Source organism: Narcine bancroftii, chromosome 1 (assembly GCF_036971445.1).
Source record: "Narcine bancroftii isolate sNarBan1 chromosome 1, sNarBan1.hap1, whole genome shotgun sequence".
Lineage (NCBI taxonomy): Eukaryota > Metazoa > Chordata > Chondrichthyes > Torpediniformes > Narcinidae > Narcine > Narcine bancroftii.
This window is the reverse complement of record NC_091469.1, coordinates 440,182,166-440,207,433: the sequence shown is the minus strand read 5'-3', so window position 1 is coordinate 440,207,433 and position 25,268 is coordinate 440,182,166. Positions and strand designations below refer to the sequence as shown.

At 38.8% G+C, this 25,268-nt stretch overlaps 1 protein-coding gene across 4 annotated transcripts in view; it reads right to left on the bottom strand.

The window, feature by feature from the left end:
- The window catches only part of akap9 (A kinase (PRKA) anchor protein 9), a 226,267-nt gene that overhangs the window by 189,567 nt on the left and 11,432 nt on the right, over nucleotides 1-25,268 (bottom strand). For all 4 annotated transcript variants that reach the window (XM_069914357.1, XM_069914358.1, XM_069914361.1 and 1 more), the window contains exon 3: nucleotides 3,157-3,201. In XM_069914357.1, coding sequence (XP_069770458.1) covers nucleotides 3,157-3,201 — 45 coding nt within the window. The remainder of the gene's footprint in view (nucleotides 1-3,156; nucleotides 3,202-25,268) is intronic.

Below are 25,268 nucleotides of genomic sequence, written 5' to 3'. Positions count from 1 at the left end.
TTCGCGCAAACAGAGGAACTACTGACATGGTCTTTGCCCTCAGACAGCTCCAAGAAAAATGCAGAGAACAAAACAAAGGACTCTACATCACCTTTGTTGACCTCACCAAAGCCTTCGACACCGTGAGCAGGAAAGGGCTTTGGCAAATACTAGAGCGCATCGGATGTCCCCCAAAGTTCCTCAACATGATTATCCAACTGCACGAAAACCAACAAGGTCGGGTCAGATACAGCAATGAGCTCTCTGAACCCTTCTCCATTAACAATGGCGTGAAGCAAGGCTGTGTTCTGGCACCAACCCTCTTTTCAATCTTCTTCAGCATGATGCTGAACCAAGCCATGAAAGACCCCAACAATGAAGACGCTGTTTACATCCGGTACCGCACGGATGGCAGTCTCTTCAATCTGAGGCGCCTGCAAGCTCACACCAAGACACAAGAGAAACTTGTGCGTGAACTACTCTTTGCAGACGATGCCGCTTTAGTTGCCCATTCAGAGCCAGCTCTTCAGCGCTTGACGTCCTGCTTTGCGGAAACTGCCAAAATGTTTGGCCTGGAAGTCAGCCTGAAGAAAACTGAGGTCCTCCATCAGCCAGCTCCCCACCATGATTACCAACCCCCCCACATCTCCATCGGGCACACAAAACTCAAAACGGTCAACCAGTTTACCTATCTCGGCTGCACCATTTCATCAGATGCAAGGATCGACAATGAGATAGACAATAGACTCGCCAAGGCAAATAGCACCTTTGGAAGACTACACAAAAGAGTCTGGAAAAACAACCAACTGAAAAACTTCACAAAGATAAGCGTATACAGAGCCGTTGTCATACCCACACTCCTGTTCGGCTCCGAATCATGGGTCCTCTACCGGCACCACCTACGGCTCCTAGAACGCTTCCACCAGCGTTGTCTCCGCTCCATCCTCAACATCCATTGGAGCGCTTTCATCCCTAACGTCGAAGTACTCGAGATGGCAGAGGTCGACAGCATCGAGTCCACGCTGCTGAAGATCCAGCTGCGCTGGGTGGGTCACGTCTCCAGAATGGAGGACCATCGCCTTCCCAAGATCGTGTTATATGGCGAGCTCTCCACTGGCCACCGGGACAGAGGTGCACCAAAGAAAAGGTACAAGGACTGCCTAAAGAAATCTCTTGGTGCCTGCCACATTGACCACCGCCAGTGGGCTGATATCGCCTCAAACCGTGCATCTTGGCGCCTCACAGTTTGGCGGGCAGCAACCTCCTTTGAAGAAGACCGCAGAGCCTACCTCACTGACAAAAGGCAAAGGAGGAAAAACCCAACACCCAACCCCAACCCACCAATTTTCCCCTGCAACCGCTGCAATCGTGTCTGCCTGTCCCGCATCGGACTTGTCAGCCACAAACGAGCCTGCAGCTGACGTGGACTTTTTACCCCCTCCATAAATCTTCGTCCGCGAAGCCAAGCCAAAGAGAAGAGAGTTCTACAGTGACAACAGAATTCTCATCAAGTTGAGAAAGCAGACACGATACCCTTGCCTCTCTACTCACTGAAAGTTTGGCTTTTCCATTTTTGACAGCATTTCCTCAATTATGGCAATTTATATTAAAATATATTATATATATATATATATATATATATATATATTAACCAATATTCCACCTATTCTTAATTTGGACATATGGAACAGTTACAAGCCCTTCCAATCCATGAGCCTGTACTGTCCAAAAACACCAATTAACTTAGAAACCTTGTACATTTTTGGAGAGTGGTAACAAACTGGAGCACCTGGAGGAAACCCTTACAGGCAGGGGGAGAAGTTTAAAAACTCCTTGCAGACAGCTAACTGCTACATATGCCACCCAAAACGATGCTGCTCTTCTTCACCATTTTTGTGTCTGCATACTAAGTTTTTTTCAGATTTGATCTCTTTTCATCAAACTTTTAACAATACATCAAAGAAATAAACTTGGATTTGTACCTTTTTGCTCTTAAACTGTCCTAGTTCCTGAACTATAGTCCTATTTGTCAATTTTTTAAAATCCAAAGTATGCATCTGCTTTTTGCTTTAAATAGATTCCCTGCTCATGTGATATATTCCTTTTGATTTTTGAATTTCACCTTATTATATTTTGGTCAATATTTGTCAAATGATTTGAAAATTTTAACGATAACTGCTGTTCTGCTTTTCTTGTCCTAACACGTCACAAATAAACATTGAAAAGCTGCAGGAACTTTGTGGGTGCGGCTTCATCTGTGGAGAGAAATGGTCAGTTAAAGTTTCACATCAGGGCACTTTTAAAAGAGCAAAACATGAAGAGGAGAAAGCAAGCACAAAAAGAGAGGTATGAGCGGCTGGTAGAATACTGGACAAATATAGATGGGCGTGCTGGAGGACAAGCAGAAAGAAGACCACTGGAGAGGAGGGGTGAGGCAAGGGGAGGGTTGAGAATAAAGTGAGAATGGGAGCAGGGAAAGAACTTTTGATAATCCAATATTAGATTTTATGCTCCTCAGGAAGAATGTAGGTTGTTCCTCAAGCTTATGTTTGGCCTCACCCTTGCAATGTATGAGGCCAAGCTTAACATGTCTATGTGGGAATGGCAAGGGGAATTAAAATGGCTAGCAACCAGGAGTTTCATATTGTACCCAAGAACAGGTGCTCTGTAATATTCCATCATTCACCAACTTTAAAATCTAGGTACATTTTTAACAAGATGACTCAAGAGATTTCTTTTTTTTTAAAAAAACTAATGCTTCCACAGATTCTTCTGACATCCTCAACAAAGAATTTAATATTAAGCTACATCTAAGGTTCAAATCGATTGGATTCATGACTCCACTATCAATCTAACCTCTCCTTCCCTAAAATTCCATAATCCTCCTATTTCTCTACAAGCACTTGCTTAAGAGTCTTTTAAATGTTCCCACTGAATCACCCTCAACTATCACCTCGAGCAGTGCATTACAGCGAACCCATCACACTCCCTGACATCTCTACAAAACTTTTCTCCACTTACCTTCTGACAAATTCTTCAATTACAAGAACTACATACTTTTCTCTTGCCTTTGAGCATTTGTTTGTTTTATTATTTGTATTTTCATTTACCAAAAAAAATTCAGACTACTAATGATTTTGAACTCTGAATAATTTGTAATCTTTCCCAACATCTTACCTCTGATGTATAATCATCGGCTGTTGTGGATACTTCACTCTCTGGCTGAAAAACAAATAAAGCACTTGAAATTTTCCCAAATAATTAAGTAGGACATGCATTAGTATACAAGTAGAAAAAAAATATGGAATCAATCTTTTTTAAAAAAAATTTTAAATTTTTCACACTATGAACCAAAATACACACAAACATTTCCCTCTTGAATATACAGTGTCATTTTCTCCCCTTTCCCCCCCCTCCCTTCCCTCTCTCCTTCACCCCCCCTCCCCACCCACTCAACGTTCAACCTATATGATACATTAAACCCATTAAACAGTGTCATCACACAATGAAAATAAACAAGAAATTTGTGTCTTCTACTTTTACATACTGGGTCAGTTCATTTCGTCTTCTCCTTCTGTCATTTTAGGTGGTGGAGGTCTGTTGTGTTCCATGTACAGTTCCCAAATTTGTTCGAAAACTGTGATGTTATTTCTTAAATTATATGTTATTTTTTCCAATGGAATATATTTATTCATTTCTATGTACCATTGCTGTATTCTCAGGCTATCTTCTAATTTCCAGGTTGACATAATACATTTTTTTGCTACAGCTAAGGCTATCATAATAAATCTTTTTTTGTGCTTCATCCAACTTGAGGCCTAATTCTTTACTTCTTATATTACTTAGAAGAAAGATCACTGGATTTTTTGGTATGTTGCTTTTTGTGATTTTATTTAATACCTGATTTAGATCTTCCCAAAACTTTTCCACTTTCTCACTTGCCCAAATTGCATGTACTGTTGTTCCCGTTTCCTTCTTACAACAAAAACATTTGTCTGATACTGTTGGGTCCCATTTATTTAAATTTTGGGGCGTGGTGTCTAGCCTGTGTTACCATGCGTAACCTCGTGTTTATTGTATATGGAATCAATCTTAACACGTTTTCCTAAAAAGCACTCATCTTGCCTTGGAAACACACCAAACAGTTTAGTGATAAGGCTCCTTTATCATTTAATATTTCTAAAACAGCAAAAATAAATTATGAAAGTTACATGTATACAACAATCAACATCCAATGTAACTTAAAAATATATTGACTTTAACCAACAGCAAACTTGGAAGTAAGGAAGCTAAAGATGAACATACTCTCTCAACATTACAAAAATAGGCAAATAATAGAAGCTACTGCAAATAATGGTGATCAAAGGAAACGAATGGATTATTTTTTTTTTAAATTTGTTCCAGCAGTGGAACAAATAGCACTATGATTGCGTGAAGAAAATGCTAGTTCTTGTCTGTGGTCCAACAAGTTTGAACACAATAACTGCAACTTCACAGTGGAGAAAAGAGTTGTTCACAGGGTACAAATTCATTCTGGCAGGCAGACGAGTATGTAATAGAGGGGAACTGGTTAGATGTGTTCTGGAATTCACTCCTTGTGATTCACAATGATTGGTAGTTCAATATTCAACAATGATGTCCCTCTCTCTCCACTCTTACTCCAACAGCTCATGCATTTCATGGAGTGCCTCTTTTCTCTGGGCAAATTCAGATATGATACTTTTGTGAACTTTTGGAATAACTGTATGGCCCTAGTTATCTTGCCTTTTCATCAGCTATGTGGTACAATCACTGTTCCAAACCCACTCTAGTACCATTCCTCAAATATTTTTCGCTATGAAAACCTCAACAATTTCACTGCTAACTTCCATCCTATCCTCAAGATTACTTGGACCATTGCTGACATCCCTCCCCCATTTCTCGACTTCTCTGTTTCAGGACCCCTCTTGCTGCATACAAATTAGTCTGGACGACGAAGATTTTGCCTCCTGAACACTTGGGCGTATTTTACAGATTTTGGGCTAATGATCATGTAAATCACCGTAAATATTTTTGCATCACATACCAAAGCAAGCTGTCCTGGGCATTCACTCAGTCCAAGTCCTATGCAAATATCTTGGGCCTGGGAATGCTTAGTCAGGATAGATGCAGACAGGCGGCTGAGAATCATCTTGGCAATTAAAGAGCACCAAACTACATCCAGCTGATTGACAACATGCTTCAAGCATTCAAAACTATAAAGTGCAACATGTCATTGAAAATTCATTTTATGTATTCACACTGGACTTCCTCCCTCCTGATCTTGGTGCAGTCAGTGATGAACATGGTGAAAGGTTTCACCAGAACAATGAGACCAAGGAAAAGCTGTACCAGAGCAACAGGGATCCATTAATGCTGGCCATCTACTGTTGGACACTGACATGAGAGGGATCAGGTGTCGATAATAAACAAAAATCAGCGGTAAAACAATTTTAGGTCAGCTGAACTAATGAAATGTGTCACAAACATGCTAAATTCAATAAAAGTTCATTTAATATTTCTGCAACTTCCTACGTGATACAGAGAATCTGAAATTATCTTTGGGCTCAGTTTGAAGTTATCTATCGTAATCCCCAATTTTATTTGCATGAAGCAAACTTTTTAGGAAAAAAAATGTTGCCCAGTGCTATCCATCAATATTTAGGTTATATCTAATTTTTTCCCGGCTTAAATAGGACATAACATCACTTAACCACTGAGTACAAGTGGGTAGAGAGTTATCTTTCCATTTCATTAAAATTGATGGGATAGCCAAAATTCTCTCTTGGGTTGAAGTCAAAAATATATTCTCGAGAAAAAGTAAACAAAGCAATGAAAGGGCATGGTTCTAATTAGATCTTTAGAATCATTGAAAAGGTTTGAAAAATATAATTCCAAATTAACTGCCAGAACATATGAATCAATGAAGCTTCAAAGATTTTATCCTTATCGCATCATGAATTGACAATCCAAATAAATAATTATCCGCATAAATAATTGTGAAATAATTTGACTTTGGACATGTGTATCCTATGCACCACTCTAAATTGTAAGAAAATGTCATGCACAAAATGAGGAGTCATTAATCAAATTAAGAGTGAAAATCCAACCATGGTATAAAAATGATACATTCAAATTGCATTCCCAATCATTCTTAATCACATCCATTGAGGGGGTTCTTAAATCTAATAAATTACTATAAATAATTGAAATAGGTTAAGAATATGGATACAATTTAGGAAAATTTTGTCCATAATAGTTTTTCTCTTGCCAGTCCGATAATAACCATCTTTTCAACCTTCTTTGCTAGATTCAGGTTTTAAGGAATGGTATAGATTAGGTATCCAAAGTTTTAAAGATCTTTTTTATTTGAAAGAATTTTGCTTCTTTTGAGCAATTGAAAGCCAAATTTAAACTTCCCAGTAGACATTTTATTTTAAGATGGTTACAAGTTAGGCATTTTGTTCAGTCTTAAGCTTTCAAAAATTTTCCTCAAATTTCAGAAAAAGATATTCTTGATTTAAAGTTCTCCCAATATGGATTAATGTCCATCAGCATTTATAACAAAACCAGGCCACACCTCTTCCCGCCCTCCCTCTTGTAAAGTTGCCATTCCTTTCGTCCACTTCATTGGTTCCTGGGATGAGGCCTTCCACTCCAGGACATCCAAAGTCTTCTCTTTCTTCAAGAATCACTCTAATTGATAAAGCCCTCACTCTATATCTCTCCACAGACAGGATAAGGGTAGTGCTCCTTTGGTTCTAACCTTTCAAGATTCTTACTGTCATGTCATAAAACAATAAAATGCAATATTACACAAAAGTTCCTCAAGTCTGCCAAAGCCTGACAAAGAGTCACCATTAGTATTGCCACATGCCCCTTACAGTAAGAGAAGCAAAAGAGAATCCCTTCAGTCACTGAGTGCTCGTGGATTCAACTCCAGCACTCCTGCAGCCTCTGTAGCCACAAAGACTATAGATCCAAATCCCCAAAACAATGTGGAAGCCTTCAGCACCAGAAGCACTTCAGAAGCCCCTCTTGCCCCAAGAACCTTCTCCAATTTTGGTTCAGTTATCTGGTTCCCATGAGCCAGTTTCCAGCAACCTGTAGCCTGTGTGGGTCCTTCAGCCACTGAGCCCCTTGCTGGTCCACTGCCATGGTCACCATCTTGTAGGGTCCTCTCCTATGCTTCTTCCCAGTGGGTGGTGCTTCCCAGTTTCTGGTGCACTGCACTGGCCCACTGCTCCCCCAGAGACTGCAACCCCTCGAGGCTGCTGCCAGCACAGGTACCCACCGTCTTAGGATTGAATGCTGCAGTTGCAGGATTTCAAATAAAATCATAATTGGTTCCTTTACAGGCCATTTAAGGCTACGTCTCCACTCTCCCCAGTCCGCACCGGTGGAAATGCTATTCCGCTGTCACCTCACCGGGCTCTACATTCAGCACACTCATCCTTCAATGCTTCCGCCAATTACGATCCCACCACCCGGCACATCTTCCCTCCCCACCACATACTCCATTTCACAGGGACCATCCTCAGTAGTTCACTCTTCCTTCTCCACACAGGCTTTCACCACCTTAGGCACTTCCTGCTGCAACTGTTCAACTTGTTCCAACGTGTCCCCATCACCTCCATCCAGGACTATCAATAGCAGATTTTGGCTGCACCTCATCCAACTGAGTCTATTATATTCAGTGCCTCTTCTACATTGGCGAGTTCAAAAGCAGACTGGCAATTACTTTGAAATCACTTTTTCTGTGTCTGTAGGGGCCTACTGGAACTCCCAGATAGACATTACAATTCTTTTGGCCACTCCAAAAAAGTCCCATTTGTCCACAGCATCATCCATTGCTGGGCTGAACCTAAATGTAAATTTAAAGAACGACACATTTACCTCCGTAGCATAAAACCCAATGGAATGAAAACTGAATTTTCCAATTGCAGGTAACACCACCCTTATCCTATTCCACTTTCCATTTGCCCTTTATCCTCTACTGTTCTCATTTCTCTCTCATCTATCTAGTTTTATTCCATATTTTATTACCTCTTGGTCCCTCACTCGCTTCCTCCCACTCACCCTGTTATAATTCCCCTTCCCATCCTTGTGTCAAAAAAGGTTCCCAACCTGAAACTTTTCTCCATTGTCTCCAAGTTAGGATTGTGTGGGTGACTGCACAAGGAGGTTACTTGAGAAATCGATGGCACTTGTACCAACTAGCTAAGATTTTGACAGCAAATTCAGGATCTACCCTGTATAGAAGGATGAGCTGAGCAGGTTAATGGGAATATCATCATTAAATTCTCACATTATTATGAACTGGAAATGTGGCTTGTCCGAACACTGTAGAATCCCATTATCCCTAATCAACTAGAAACTCAAACCAGAAAAAAGAGGAAATAAATAAATAAATACATTTTCAGATACAGGGATATAATCTTTTATCCGAAACCCTTGGGACCAGACATTTTTCAGATAATAAGCTCAGTTGGAGATCTATATGATCAATATTCTATAGATTCAAGAGGACTAGGTCTGGGAAATGAATATTTAAAGGTACATATCTTTTCAAAAGGACAAACAGGTGAGCAGAGGGTGGTGGGGTAGCTCTATTGGTAAGGAATAAAATTCAGTCCGTTGCGAGAGGTGACAAAGAATCAAGAGATATAGGATCTGCATGGATAGAACTGAGAAATTGTAAGGGAAAGAAGACCCTAATGAGAGTTACCTACAGGTCCCCAAACAATAGCCTGAATATAGGGTGCAAGTTGAATCAAGAGTTAAAATTGACATGTCAGAAAGGTAATGCTACAGTTGTTATAGAGGATTTCAACATGCAGGTAGACTGCGAAAATAAAGGTGGTAAAAGGGAGTTTGTGGAGTGCCTCTGAGATGGATTCTTAGAGCAGCTTGTACTAGTGTTGTGCAATGAACCAGATTTGATAAGGGAGCTCGAGATAAAGGAGCCATTAGGAGTTAGTGACCTTAATAAGATAAGTTTTAAATCTACAATTTGAGAGGGAGAAGGGAAAATGTGAAGTCTCCATATTACTGTTGAACAAAGGGGAAGCTGGAGTCATGAGGGAGGAGCTGCCAAAGTTGACTGGAAAGAGACCCGAGCAGGGATGGCAGTGGAACAACAATGGTGGGTATTTCTGGGAATAACACAGAAGGTGCAGGATCAGCTCATTCCAAGGAGAAAGAAAGATTCTAAGAGGAGTATGTGGTGACCTTGGCTAACAAGGACAGTATAAAAATAAAAGAGCAGTATAACATAGCAAAGATGAGTGGAAGGACAGAGGATTGGGAAATTTTTGAAGAGCAACAGAAGATGACTAAAAAGACAATATAGGGAGGAAATATGAGGTATGAAGGTAAGCGAGCCAAGAATATAAAGGAAGATAGTAAAAGCTTCTTTAGGTATGTGAAGAGGAAAAAATTAGTTAAGATAAAAGTTGGGTCATTGAAGACAGAAACAGGTGAAATTATTGAGGAACAAGGAAATGGCAGACGAGATGCACAGGTACTTTGGATCGGTCTTCACAAACAATCTCCCAGATACAATAGTGGACAGAGGACCGAAGGTAACAGAGGAACTGAAGGAAATTCACATTAGGCAGAAAATGGTGTTGGGTAGACTGATGGGACTGAAGGCTGATAAATCCCCAGGGCTTGATGGTCTGCATCCCAGGGTACTTAAGCAGGTGGCTCTAGAAATTGTGGATGCATTGGTAATCATTTTCCAATATTCTATAGATTCAGGATCAGTTGGCTAATGTTATCCTACTTTTTGAGTTAGGAGGGAGGGAGGGAGGAAAAAAAACAGGGTATTATAGACCAGTTAGTTTGACGTTAGTGGTGAGGAAGATGCTGGAATCAATTATAAAGATGAAATAATGCCACATTTGGATAGCAGTAACAGAATTGGTCTGAGTCACCGTGGATTTATTTATGAAGGGGAAATCATATTTGACTAATCTGGAAATTTCTGAGGATGTAACTATGAAAATGAACAAGGAAGAGCCAGTAGATATAATGTACCAGGAGTTTCAGAAAGCCTATGTTAAGGTCCCACACAGGACATTAGTGGACAAAATTAGAGCAAATAGTATTGGTGGGGGGGGGGGGGGGGTAGGGTATCAACATGGATAGAAAATTGGTTGGCAGTCTAGAAACAAAGAGTAAGGATTAACGGGTCCCTTTCAGAATGGCAGGCAGTGACTAGTGAGGAACCACTGTGGTACTGGTACCACAGCTATTTATAATATACATTAATGATTTAGATGAAGAGACTAAAAGTTACATTAGCAAATTTGCAGATGACACAAGGCTGGGTGGCAGTGTGAAATGTGAGGAGAATGTTTTGAGAATGCAGGGTGACTTGGACAGGTTGAGTGAGTGGGCAGATGCAGTTTAATGAGAGGTTATCCACTTTGATAGCAAGAACAGGAAGTCAGATTACTACCTGAATGGTGTCAATTTAGAAAAAGGGGAATAACAATGAGATCTAAGTGTCCTTGTTCATCAGTCACTGAAAGTAAGCATGCAAGTACAGCAGGCAGTGAAGAAAGCTAATGGCATGTTGGCCTTCATAAGAAGAGGAGTATAGAAGTAAAGAGGTCCTTCTACAGTTGTATATGACTCTGTTGAGACCACATCTGGAGTATTGTGTGCAATTTTGATCTCCAAGTTTGAGGAAAGACACTTTTGCCTTTGAGGGAGTGCAGCGTAGGTTCACGAGGTTAATTCCCAGGACATGCTAGCAGCAGGAAACGTTTCTGATGTTGGGGAGTCCAGAACCAAAGGCAATAGTTTAAGAATAAGGGTAGGACGTTCAGAATAGAGTTGAGGAAAAACCTTTTCACCGAGAGAGTTGTAGATCTGTGGAATGCTTTGCCTCAGAAGGCAGTGGAGGCCAATTCTCTGGATGTTTTCAAGAAAGAATTAGATAGGGGGCGTGGCAAGATGGCATAAGGATCAGACGTGCCTTCCAGTCCTCTCCTGACTCTATCTTATTGTTTTGTCTAGAAATGCCCGTTAAAATTCTTTAAAAGTTTAGATAATTTCAGTGCTGTTAATTTAACTTATGATGATACAATTGGTGGAAAAGTGCAAAAAAAAAATGACAACAGATCATCAAAAAACTATATTTTCCAAAAGTTCAAGTTTTGGAGCTTACCTACAGGAAAGACACCGGGATTCAGCGTGAAATGGATCCCAGGAGAGAGGTACAGTGTTCGGATGTAAAGCTCTATGTTACATCGGTAGAGCCCCCTAAAGAGGGAGCCAAACAGCCTTTAGAACAAAGAGTTATTCAAAGGCATTTGTCAACTGTAGAGGTGGTGCTGCAAACTGCATCTCTTGAGATAGAAAAACCTATACAACTTGATGTACTGGGAGAACTTAATACATTATGGACTGGGGAAAACCCCGGCCAGCGTCCTCCAGTCATTGCTGGAGAGGCTGTGGCTGGGGTTTCCACACGCAGTCATACTACAAGGAAGGCAACCAGAATGAAGGAAGGAACAGAAGATCCTTTGGTTATGCAGAAGAAGCAGGAATTTGTTGAGCCAAAATCTCTTCCAATTGAAAAGATTTTTGTGAATCTTGAATCTAAATTATCTTAAACAATGCAGGGATTATCCAAGATTATGACTGAACTTGGTACTAGGTTTAATACTCTGGTGAAAATACATTCTCAACAGATGGCTGAGTTTGGAGCTTTTAAGCTTGAAGTGAGAGATAAATTTAATTCGTGTGAAGAAGATATAGACGAAATACGGGATCAAGTTTTTGATGTGACCAAAATGGTCGAAGACTTACAAACTCAAAATAAAAATTTGGTGAAAAAGATTGATTATTTGGAAAACCAATCCAGACAGAACAATATAAAGATTATTGGTTTGCCGGAAGGTATGGAGGGACCAGACCCAAGAAAATTTTTTACTGAATGGATTCCACAGGTGCTGGGTCAAGAACATTTCCCAGAAGGTATAATACTGGAACGTGCTCACAGAGCCTTGCATAGAAGATCTATTTCAGGTCAAAGTCCAAGACCTGTTTTGGTTCGTTGCTTGAATTATTACGACAGAGAAATAATTTTACGAGTGGCTATTAGAAATGCACAACAGAGAAAATCACCCTTGATGATTCAAAATAATCGAGTTTTCTTCTATGTGGATTTGAGTCAAGAAGCTATGTTCCAACGACGGGAATTCAATCCTGCTAAAGAGTTGTTATGGAAGAAAGGTTACAAGGCAACCTTTAGATATCCAGCTGTTTTGAAGGTTTTCCAAGATGGTTGCCAACCAAAGTTCTTTGATTCTCCAAAGGAAGGTATAGCATTTGCTCAAGAGCTGCCCACAGATGCTGACATATGTATAAAAGTTTTCCTGGAATCTGTTTCCTTAATTCTTTTAAAATTCTCTGTTTTAACAGAGACATAGACCGCCGCGATCTCTAAGGAGACAAGAGATGGAAGAAAAGAGCCGTGCTCCAAGAAGGAATGGTTGTAATGTTGACTCGGCAGTTGGAGCTGATTAAAAGAAGAGTTGACCTTTTTTTTTCTTATGTTTTTTTTAAAAAAAGGGATATTAAATAATGATGATATTAGTTTAAGATGAAGTGAGAGTTGGGGGAGAGAACTGGATAGGCACTATTTCCTGAAAGTCATCTGCTACGTATGAGTTATCTCACACCCATTTTTTTTTTGGGGAGTTACCGCATTGCGCGGTTTAGACGGGAGGGGGTATTTTTAACCTCCTACCCGTTTTTTTCCTTTTTTTTTGTATTATTAGATTAAAGAGTGAAGGGTTTTTTTTATGTTTATATAAAAAAAAGCATAAGAAAGTATTTGATTGTTTAAAAAACTAAAAATTGATGTGGTTTTTTTTGTAAAGTTTATTCAGTAGATAAGGAATATTTGAAATTTAAATGTGAATGGGATGGATAAGTTTTTTTATATTTTTTCTTTAACTTTAAGGTGAAAGGAGTGGTAATTCTGGTGTATATTATTTTGCTATTTTAGTTATAGAACGAAGGGAATAATGGTGAAAGTTATAAATTGAATTGTACATTTCTTAATGAGGCTTGAATTTTGTTTGTGGTTTATGCTCCATTTGTTGAAGATATAGATTTTGTTGTAGTTGTGTTTTTATTATTTGGATATCTGAATTTTAACGTAATGATTGGGGATATTTAAATGTGGTATTGGAGCTTTTATTGGATAACTATTCAAGAGTAAAAGGGAAAAATGGTGGAAGAGTACTAAAATTGAATTGTACGATGCTTAATGAGGTTTGAATTTTGTTTTAAGATGGTGGTTTATGTGACTAATATGATGATAGATGTGAAGTTAGTTGATATTTGGTGAAGGTTTATCTCTATAGAGAAAGTTTTTTTTTCATGTTACAATTTTTTTTAAGAATTGATTATTGTTTAAGAATTTTTGATAGATAATGTTACTAACTTTACTAATTTTTTATATTAAGTTTGAGTTAAATATATGTTTCATCTTAACTCCATTTGTTAAATATATGCATTTAAGTTTGATTTAAATATGTTTTTTAAGTCTGATATCTTGGTATTAATTACTTTTCTTTTTGTTAGTATTTTAATCGGTTATGTTTTTGTTTTTTTTTGTAAGTGGGTTTTTTTCTCACATATATTATTAACTTTATTAATTCTTCACTCTTTATTTTGGGGGGAAAGGGGGGTTGGACTAATTTGAGTTGGATTATTAATGTGTAATAATTATTGGGGAGGGTATAGTTTATTTAGATTACTGATACTGTATTGTAATTTTATTATTTTATTCTTAATTTTTTTTTAATGTAATCCTATATGTTATTCATGTTATAAAATCTTAAATAAAGTTTAAAAATAAAGAAAGAATTAGATAAAACTCTTAAAGATAGCGGAGTCAAGGGATCTGGGGAGAAGGCAGGAAGAGGGTACTGATTGTGGATGATCAGCCATGATCACAGTGAATAGCAATGCTGGCTTGAAGGGCCGAATGGCCTACTCCAGCACCTACTGTCTATAATTGAATAATAACAATGGTGGTACTTTAAGTAATTGCACTGATTTCAGATTCGTGCAAGGCAAAGACAACACTTCAACTAGAATGGTCTCTGGACCAGGGTGTTGGGGGGGGGTGGGAAGGATTAAATTAGTATTGTAAATTTGCTCTCGACTAAGGTTTTCATCTCGGCAAACACCACTGAGCCAGAGGTCCCTGCTCCTGCCCAGGAAGCCGACCTCCTTGTTGGGATTCAGTAGCACGCAGTTTGAGGGGGAGAGTTGGAGAGAAAAGTCAAAAGGGTAAGGTACAGAAGAAATGGTAGTTTGAAAACCACTGCTCTAGGACCTGCTTATTTGCTACCAGAGGATTGACAACAGGCCTCACTGCCAGCACCATTGTCTTATGAAGCAACCTATCAAAACAGAGCATAAAATTCCTGGTCTTGATAGATCACATTTAAACATTTTAAAAGAATTAAGGAAACAGATTCCAGAAAAACTTTTATACACATGTCAGCATCTGTGGATAAAAGATGCAGTGCACAAAACTGGCAGGTACCTGCTTAATGTCATCCCTTCAGAACAATGGCCCCATCAGATGAACATTTGTCACTTGAAAACTAATTGTATCCCTCAAGGAAAATAAAGCAAAAATCCAGAAACTAAATAATAATGGACTTTTAAAAAAAGTATTTTCTTGACCACAACCAGTGGATTTTCTGAAGAGACAGTAGTTAATAACTGACCGTTTTGAGTTTTGTGTGCCCGATGGAGATGTGGGGGGGCTGGTAATCATGGTGGGGAGCTGGCTGATGGAGGACCTCAGTTTTCTTCAGGCTGACTTCCAGGCCAAACATTTTGGCAGTTTCCGCAAAGCAGGACGTCAAGCACTGAAGAGCTGGCTCTGAATGGGCAACTCAAAACGGTCAACCAGTTTACCTATCTCGGCTGCACCATTTCATCAGATGCAAGGATCGACAATGAGATAGACAACAGACTCGCCAAGGCAAATAGCGCCTTTGGAAGACTACACAAAAGAGTCTGGAAAAACAACCAACTGAAAAACCTCACAAAGATAAGCGTATATAGAGCCATTGTCATACCCACACTCCTGTTCGGCTCCGAATCATGGGTCCTCTACCGGCACCACCTACGGCTCCTAGAACGCTTCCACCAGCGTTGTCTCCGCTCCATCCTCAACATCCATTGGAGCGCTTACATCCCTAACGTCGAAGTACTCGAGATGGCAGAGGTCGACAGCATCGAGTCCACGCTGCTGAAGATCCAGCTGCGCTGGATGGGTCACGTCTCCAGAATGGAGGACCATCGCCTTCCCAAGATCGTGTTATATGGCGAGCTCTCCACTGGCCACCGTGACAGAGGTGCACCAAAGAAAAGGTACAAGGACTGCCTAAAGAAATCTCTTGGTGCCTGCCACATTGACCACCGCCAGTGGGCTGATAACGCCTCAAACCGTGCATCTTGGCGCCTCACAGTTTGGCGGGCAGCAACCTCCTTTGAAGAAGACCGCAGAGCCCACCTCACTGACAAAAGGCAAAGGAGGAAAAACCCAACACCCACCCCAACCAACCAATTTTCCCCTGCAACCGCTGCAATCGTGTCTGCCTGTCCCGCATCGGACTTGTCAGCCACAAACGAGCCTGCAGCTGACGTGTGGACTTTTTACCCCCTCCATAAATCTTCGTCCGCGAAGCCAAGCCAAAGAAAAAAAGTAGTTAATAAAAAGAATATTGCCAACCCACTTCAGTTAGGAGTCAAGTAATGGCGCAAAATCAGAGCACAGAGATAAGAGAGAGATGGAGGGGGGGGGGGGGGGGGGGAGGTAAACAGCAGCGATTCAAAAGGTTGAACATGTGACTCAAATACCCTCAACATTAGCACTGAACTACTATCCTGCAGAATTTATCATAAAGATTAAGACTCTGAATTCAAAAATACAAATTCTAAATTGCGGAATGCCATAAAACAGGAGGAATAACTAATTTTTAAAAAATGTAAGATAACATGGATAGGTCTAGTGAGTGTCAAGCAAATGGAGTATAACGTGGGAAAGTGTGAAATTGTCCATTGACTGGTTTAATTTTTTTAAAAATGTTTTTTTAAATAAACTTGTGAGTGACCGCGGAGTTCTGTGATGCAGAGGCATCTTGGCAGCCTACTTCATGATTTGCAAGATATTAGCATGCAGATCCTGCCAGTAATTGGGAAAACTACTAAAATATTACAGTTTAAGGATTGAAGTGCACAACGTGATGCATTAGTTAGAAAAGCCATTATCTGGACTATGGAAGGATGTTAATGCATTGGAGGCAAGACGAGAGAATGTATAGAAACATAGAGCATAGAATCAGGTTCTTCAGACCATTATGTGCACAGACAAGACCTCACAGTACTGGGTAAAGTAATTAGCGGATTAAAGATTGGTTTTCAGACAGAAGACAGAGACAAAGTAAGTGGGTCTTTCAGGCTGGTAAAAGGAAAGCAAAAGCAGACAATGATCTAAATGGGGAGAGACTGCAAGTAAGTACAGTACAGAGTGATCATGGTGTTCCTGTACACGAATTACAGAAAAATGCCAGGCAGGTGAGCAAATAGCTAGGAAGGCAACTGACAATTTGGGCTTTATACAAGGGGCAGGAGTTTAGAAATAGGCAAGAATGAGGCCAGCCCAAAAGAGGTGTCCTGGGCTAATTCGTGAATGAGAGTACAAGCTGCTTTTTTTTTAAAAAAAGGTACCCAATAATCATAACCCCAAATTTCACACAAAGTATTCTGAAGATCAAAGTGCTCACAGTTTTTATTTCTTACATTTTTAAAATTCATACCTGTATCCAATCTCAACAAAACAGGTGAAAATTCTTCATTTTTAATGCTAGTTAATACACAAAAGTTCTGTAGAAACCTAACAGGTCATGTAGCATCTATAGCAGGCAAAGATATATAACCAAAGTTTCAGGCCAGAGACCTTTGCAAAGGAATGAGAGCAAAGCAAGTGAATAAAATACAGTGGAAGGAGGGAAGAAAGGGGAGGAGCAGAGGCTTAAGGCCAAGAGGCCATAAATGGACATAGATAGGAGGACAGGAGAGAAAAGCTGAGAAGCGATCAGGGTAGGGGAGTAGCTGTGTGAATGCAGAGCTGGAGGAAAAAAAGAGCAAGTCCGAGTGAACATGAGAGCAAAAAATTTAAGGAAGTGATTGGGGGAGTGGGGAGGTGGTGGAAGGGGAGAGGGAGCTACAGGAAAGGAGAAGAAAAAGGAAGGGTTGGGGACTAACATAAACTGGTTGACATTAATTCCATCTGGTTGAAGGGTGTCCTGAAGGAATACAATGTGCTGTTCCTCCATTTTATGGGATGTCTCAATTTAGCAGTGCACAAGACCATGGATAGACACATTGGCATGAGAATGTGGCAGGGAAATTGCTATTGCAGTGGACTGAATGACAATGCTCAATGAAGCAATATCCTAGTCTGTGTCATCTCTCTAACAGAGAGGGGGCCACAACAGGAGCACCGGATGCAGTTGATGACCTCTGCAGATTCACAAGTGAAGTGTTGCTTCATTTGGAAGGACTGTTTGTGGCCCCAATTGGTGGTGAGGGAGGCGGTGTAGGCACAAGTGTAGCATTTCTTGCAGCCATGAAGGTAGGTACAGAGGCAGTGATTGGTGGGAAAAGAGAACTAGACGAAAGAGTCACTGAGGGAGCAAACCCTCTGGATGGTGGAGAGGGGAAAGTACATTTGGCGCAGAGATCATGTTGTAGGTGGCGGAAATTACAGAGGATGAAACGTTGAATGTGAAGGCTGGTGGGGTGTTGGCGAAGGCAAGGCGAATCTTTAATGCTATGTAGGTTTACTCATTTGAACAAAAATTGATTGAAAAATTACACATTATTCACTAACTACCAAATGTCTCAAGAAAGTAAATGAAATATTAAAAAGATAAAACTATTGTTTCTAAATATTACATACAAATTTGAAAAAGCATTTATCACATGGTGACTATGGAGGAATATCTTACCATTTCTAAAGAATAAACATTTTTGACCCACAGGGGAAAAAAAAATGAAATAATGTTGTAATTTGCTGCATTCCTCTCTTCTACTTTCCCACCAAAGAGTTTGCCCTGGTCCTAATGCCAAATTTCTCAGTAGTTTTCTTTTTACCCACAAACCCACCTCATCACTAATTATCAGCACCCTTTAACCATAATTTCTGATCAAGCTTTTAAAAACTGTCGCTTGTCGCCTTCAACTCTGCTTTCATGATTTTTTTGTAAATAACATCCATGAAATGTTATTGCCACTGCTAGAAATGAACTTTTTTTTAAAAAATGCCTATATTTTGACCAAACCTCCAAACTTAAGGTTAACTAAAACTTTTAGTTCCAATATTGTTCTGGTCAAATCATCCTGCAGCCATTTTAAGAATACATCAACGAGGCAGAAAAGTGGGGAGATTCTCAAAAATATTTATACAAAAAGCAAAATGGTATTTGCATCGGGATCTACATATTGAAGTGTTCCTTCCAATACATTAGAATAAATATGGAATTCACATTATTTTATGGGTATTCACATTGTAAAATCAAGAGATCAAAAGGTACCGTTGTAGCAGCAGCTACACTGCTCACTGAAGGATCGATTGCACAACCAGACGGGTTGAGTTCAGTGAGCAAAAATGATTTATTGCAGGCTGCCTGGCTGGTCTTATACTCCCAGCCCGGACCTGGCTGAAAACCACGTCACCGGGATGTCACGTGGGTCCCCAAGCGCGGGCTTCTGAGCCGGTGCCAAGGTCGGGAGAAAAATCCCGACGGCGCCATTTTGGCTGGCTGCCCACCGCGTGCGTGACAAGCGGGGCCAGTTCGCCTGCCTAATGGCGTACCGCCACACCATAAACATTTGGTGTCTGAGGATCAAGTTACTTCTCGATATTTTAATTTCTGAAAATTTGGCAAATATCAATTAACCTTGTATAAAAAAGAACTTAAAAATTAAAATGCAACTTGTGCCACAACGTGATACACCTCTTGCTTCTTTTATATTAAGATGAAAATGTAGAAATAATACATTACAAACTGAAGATTAGTATGACAAAAGGCATCAGGCCCTGATAGCACACCTGGCAGGGGTACTGAAAATCTGTGCCAACCAACTACCTGGAGAGTTCACAGACATTTTTAATCTTTCATTGCTATAGTTGGAGGTTCCCATCTGCTTCAAAGGGGCTTAAATCATCCCAGTGCCCAAGCAGAGTGAGCTGCCTCAATGACCATCACCCAGTAGTGCTCACATCAACTATGATGAAATGCTATAAGAAGTTGGTCATGGCCAGAAGTAACTCATCCCCAAGTTAAGATGTGGACCCACTTCAATTTATCTACCACCACAATCGCTCCACAGCAGATGCAATCTCACTGGCACTACACTCAGCCCTAGAGATCGACTACAGCTCAGCTTTCAACACCATCACTCCATCAAGACTGGTCAGCAAGCTTCAAGATCTGGGCCTCTGGACATCCTACTGCAACTGGATCCTGGACTTCCTCATCAGAAGACCATGGTCAGTATGAATGGGAAACGACATCTCCTCACTGACAATCAGGACAGACGCACCTCAAGGATACGTGCTTAGCCCATTTGCTCTAGACCCATGACTGTGTGGCCAGGCACAATTCAAATGCCAAATGCAAATATGTCAATGACACCATGGTCATCAGAAGAATCACAGAGAGCAATGAGGATGCGCTCAAGAGTGAGATAGATCAGCTGATTGAATGGTGTCACACCAACAACCTTGCACTCAATGTTAGCAAAACTGATTGTGGACTTCAGTAGGGGGGGGGGGGGGGAGTAAAAAAAAAAAATCAGCAGAACACAAACCAGTCCTCACTGAGGAGTCATCGCAGTCGAGAGGGTTTAGAACTTGTCTGTCCTGGGGCCTCCATGTTGATGCGATCATGAAGAAGACTCGCCAGCAGCTATACTTTGTGAGCAGTTTGAAGAGATTTGGTTTGTCACCAAAAACACTTGCAAATATCTGACTGGTTGCATCACTGTCTGGTATGGGGGTGCCATTGCACAGAGCAGGAATGTGAACTCGGCCAGCGCCATCATGGAAATCAGTCTAAGACATCTACAAAAGGCAGTGTTTCAAGAAAGCAGCCCTTATCTGTAAGTACTCTCAGCACCCAGGCCATGACCTCTTCTCACTGCTACCACCCAGGAGGAGGTGCAGAAGTCAGAAGACAAACACACAATGGTACTGAAAGAGCTTCTTGCCCCTAGACTATAATTTACTGCATGGACAATGTACCATAGTCACTACCTCACTTTCTCTTCTTTTACACTGATTTTTGTTTTAATTTTAGCAATTCTGCACCTGTGATGCTTCTGCAAAACAAACTTAATGACATGATAATAAATACTGATTGTGAAAACAAATTTGGAAAAAAAAAGATCAATTTTCTTGATGGCTACAACTAGGAACGTCAGATTTCAGATTTTTTTTGAACTCAACTTTTATTTTCATATGCAGTCATATCATGTAAGCACAGAAACAAAATACATAGAACACATAACCGATGTATACCGTGCATCAATCTATCTCGTTTGAGTTCTGTTCACAGAAGCACTAAATTAACCTTATTCTAATCAATATGCAGTCATCAATATATTTAACCATAAACTTCTTCAAATGCCCAATGTGACACTTTCGAGCTTAAATAAGAGATGGTTAGAGTAAATCTTATTGAATTTATCACTGTGTCATCACTTGTAGACAATCACAGTCTTATCTGAATACATGACTCCAATTACATATAGAGTGCACTGGTCAAACTCCTCCCCAGCACTTAAATCCTTCATCAATCTCAGAAACTGTAGTATTACCGGTGACCAGTTTATGTTGAAATCATCAGTTCTTTTTCTTTTTATTTATTTTTTTTTAAATTTTTTATTTTTCACACCATAAATCACGTTAGCCATGATATACACTTTTTCTTTTTCACACATATACAGTGACTTTTTCTCCCCCCCCCACTCCCTCCTCCCAAGCCACCTCCCCACCCCCCCCCTCTCATCCATTTTAGGTATACAATCTAGGTTGCATTAAGCCAGTCAGACAATGTTGTCATTCAACAAAAATACACCAGAAATTCTACTGAGTCCATTCTTTTCTTTTCTTCTCCTTCCATCAACTTAGGTAATGTTTGTTCCCGGTAGGTTTTCGCTATTGTATTTAATGTAAGGCTCCCATTCTTGTTTGAATATTTCAATATTATTTCTTAAACTATATGTTATTTTTTCTAATGGAATACATTTATTCATTTCTATATACCATTGTTGTATTTTCAAATTATCTTCCAATTTCCAGGTTGACATAATACATTTTTTTGCTACGGCTAGGGCTATCTTAACAAATCTTTTTTGTGCATCTTCCAAGTCAATACCAAATTCTTTATTTTTTATGTTACTTAGGAGAAAGATCTCTGGATTCTTTGGTATATTGTTTTCTGTTATTTTATTTAATATCTGATTGAGATCATCCCAAAATTTTTCTACTCTCTCACATGTCCAGATTGCATGAATTGTTGTTCCCCTTTCTTTTTTACATCGAAAACATCTATCAGATACTGTTGGGTCCCATTTATTTAACTTTTGCGGTGTAATGTATAGTCTGTGTAACCAATTATATTGTATCATACGCAGCCTCGTATTTATTGTATTTCTCATCGTTCCAGAACATAATTTCTCCCATGTTTCCTTTTTTATCTTTATATTTAAATCTTGTTCCCATTTTTGTTTAGTTTTACCATTTGTTTCCTCATTTTCCTTTTCTTGCAGTTTAATATACATATTTGTTATAAATCTTTTGATTAACATTGTATCTGTAATCACATATTCAAGGTTACTTCCCTCTGGTAAACTCAAATTGCTTCCTAGTTTATCTTTCAAGTAGGATCTCAGTTGGTAATATGCCAGCGCTGTATCTCCAGTTATATTGTACTTATCTCTCATTTGTTCAAAGGATAAGAATCTACTTCCTGAGAAACAATTTTCTATTCTTTTAATCCCTTTTTTTTCCCATTTTCTAAAGGAAAGGTTGTCTATTGTAAAAGGGAGTAGCTTATTTTGCATCAATATTAGTTTTGGTAATTGATAATTTGTTTTATTTCTTTCTACATGAATCTTCTTCCAATAATAATTGAGGAGATGGTAATTGAGGAGATGGTGTAATACTGGAGGAAGTTCTATGTTGTACCAATTTTTCGTCCCATTATATAATATGTGTTCAGGTATCTTTTCCCCTATTTTATCTAATTCTAATCTCGTCCAGTCTGGTTTTTCCTTGTTTGATAAAAATCTGATAGGTACCTTAATTGTGCGGCTCTATAATAATTTTTGAAGTTTGGCAATTGTAAGCCTCCTTGTTTATACCATTCTGTTAATTTATCTAGTTGCTATCCTCGGTTTCCCCCCTCTCCATAAAAATTTCCTTGTTATTTTCTTTAACTCTTTCAAGAATTTTTCTGTCAGTTGTATTGGCAATGCCTGAAATAAGTATAGTATCCTTGGAAAAATGTTCATTTCAATACAGTTTATCCTTCCTATCAGTGTTAGTGGTAGCTCTTTCCAATGCTCTAAATCGTCCTGTAATTTTTTCATTAGTGGATTGTAATTGAGTTTATATAATTGGCCTAGATTTTTGTTTATTTGTACACCTAGGTATCTTATTGCCTGCATTTGCCATCTGAATGGGGATTCCTTCTTAAATTTTGAGAAATCCGCGTTATTCATAGGCATTGCTTCACTTTTATTTATGTTTATCTTGTATCCCGACACTTCTCCATATTCCTTCAATTTCTTATATAGTTCTTTTATTGATAGTTCTGGTTCTGTTAAGTACACTATAACATCATCCGCAAATAGACTGATTTTATATTCCCTGTCTTTTATTTTTATTCCTTTTATATTATTATCTATTCTTATCGATTCTGCTAGTGGTTCTATAGCTAGCGCAAACAATAATGGTGATAGGTGGTGTTGACCTGCTTAAGTTAAATTGCTTTGATACATGTCCATTTAATGTCACTTTCGCTAACGGTCCCTTATATAATGCTTTAATCCAATTAATATACTTCTCCGGTAAACTGAATTTTGCAATACTTTTGAACAAATAATTCCATTCTACTCTGTCGAAGGCCTTCTCTGCGTCTAAAGCAACTGCTACTGCAGGTGCTTTATTTCCTTCTACTGCATGAATTAAGTTAATAAATTTACAAATATTGTCTGTTGTGCGTCTTTTTTTGATAAATCCAGTTTGGTCTAAATTTACCATTTTCGGTACCTGTTCTGCTAATCTGTTTGCTAATAGTTAGCTATTATCTTATAATCTGTGTTTAGCAAAGATATTGGTCTATATGACGCTGGTGAGAGTGGATCTTTCCCTTGTTTTAGTATCAACTGTAATTATTGCTGTTTTACATGAATTTGGTAAGTTTTGTGTCTCATCAATCTGGTTGATTACATCCAGGAGGGGCGGTATTAATAGGTCTTTAAATGTTTTGTAGAATTCTATTGGGAGTCCATCCTCTCCTGGTGTCTTATTATTTGGTAATTTTTTTAGTTATCTCTTGTATTTCTACTGTTCCAAATGGTTCTGTTAATTTATTTTGTTCCTCTATTTGTAGTTTTGGTAGTTCAATTTTAGTCAAAAATTCATCTATTTTCCCTTCTTTCCCTTCGTTTTCAGTTCGGTATAATTGTTCATAGAATTCTCTGAAGTTTTCCTTAATTTCTTTTGGATTATATGTAATTTGTTTGTCTTTTTTCCTTGTTGCCAATACCATTTTCTTGGTTTGCTCTGTCTTAAGCTGCCATGCTAAGATTTTGTGTGTTTTTTCACCTAGTTCATAATATTTCTGTTTTGTCTTCATTATATTCTTCTCCACCTTATATGTTTGTAATGTTTCATATTTTATTTTTTTATCCGCCAATTCTCTTCTTTTGGTTGTATCTTCCTTTATTGCTAATTTTTTTTCTATGTTTACTATTTCCCATTCCAACTGCTCTGTTTCCTGATTATAGTCCTTCTTCATCTTGGTTACATAACTTATTATTTGCCCTCTAATGAATGCTTTCATTGCGTCCCATAGTATAAACTTATCTTCCACTGATTCCGTATTTACTTCAAAATACATTTTTAATTGTTTTTCAATAAATTCTCTAAAATCCTGTCTTTTAAGTAGCATGGGGTTTAATCTCCATCTATACATTCTTGGAGGGATGTCCTCTAGCTTTACTGTCAGTATTAAGGGTGAATGGTCCGATAGCATTCTCGCTTTATATTCTGTTTTTCTTACTCTATCCTGCATACTAGCTGATAACAAAAATAGGTCTATTCTTGAGTATGTTTTATGTCTAGTCGAGTAGTATGAGTATTCCTTTTCTTTTGGGTTTTGTTTCCTCCATATGTCCACAAGTTTCATTACTTGCATTGATTTAATTATAAATTTGGTTACTTTGTTCTTCCTGTTAATTTTTTCCCCCGTTTTATCCATATTTGGATCCAAATTCAGATTGAAATCCCCTCCTATTAGTATGTTCCCTTGCGTATTAGCTACCTTCAAAAAGATATCTTGCATAAACTTTTGATCTTCTTCGTTAGGTGAATATATATTAAGTAGATTCCAAAGCTCCGAATATATCTGACATTTTATCATAACATATCTCCCTGCTGGATCTATTATTTCCTCTTCTATTTTAAATGGCACATTTTTGCTAATTAATATAGCCACTCCTCTTGCTTTTGAATTATACGATGCTGCTGTTACATGTCCTACCCAATCTCTCTTTAATTTCTTGTGCTCCAATTCAGTTAAGTGTGTTTCTTGGACAAATGCTATATCTATTTTTTCCTTTTTCAGTAAATTTAGTAGTTTATTCCTTTTAATTTGGTTATGTATTCCATTAATATTTAAAGTCATATAGTTCAGCGTAGCCATTTTATATTTTGTTTATCTTCTCTTTCCGTTTTTCCATCATTACCTTTCCTCCTTTTCCATTTCTGTTTTCTTAATTTCAACTCTTTACAAGACAACATTTCTACAACATCCAACATTTTCCTTATTCTCCTATTTCTATCTTCTTTATCCCCAATCTCCCCTTCCCCTCCTGAGTTGTCCTTTATCCCTTGTCGGACAACCACATCTCCCCTCTCCATTTGG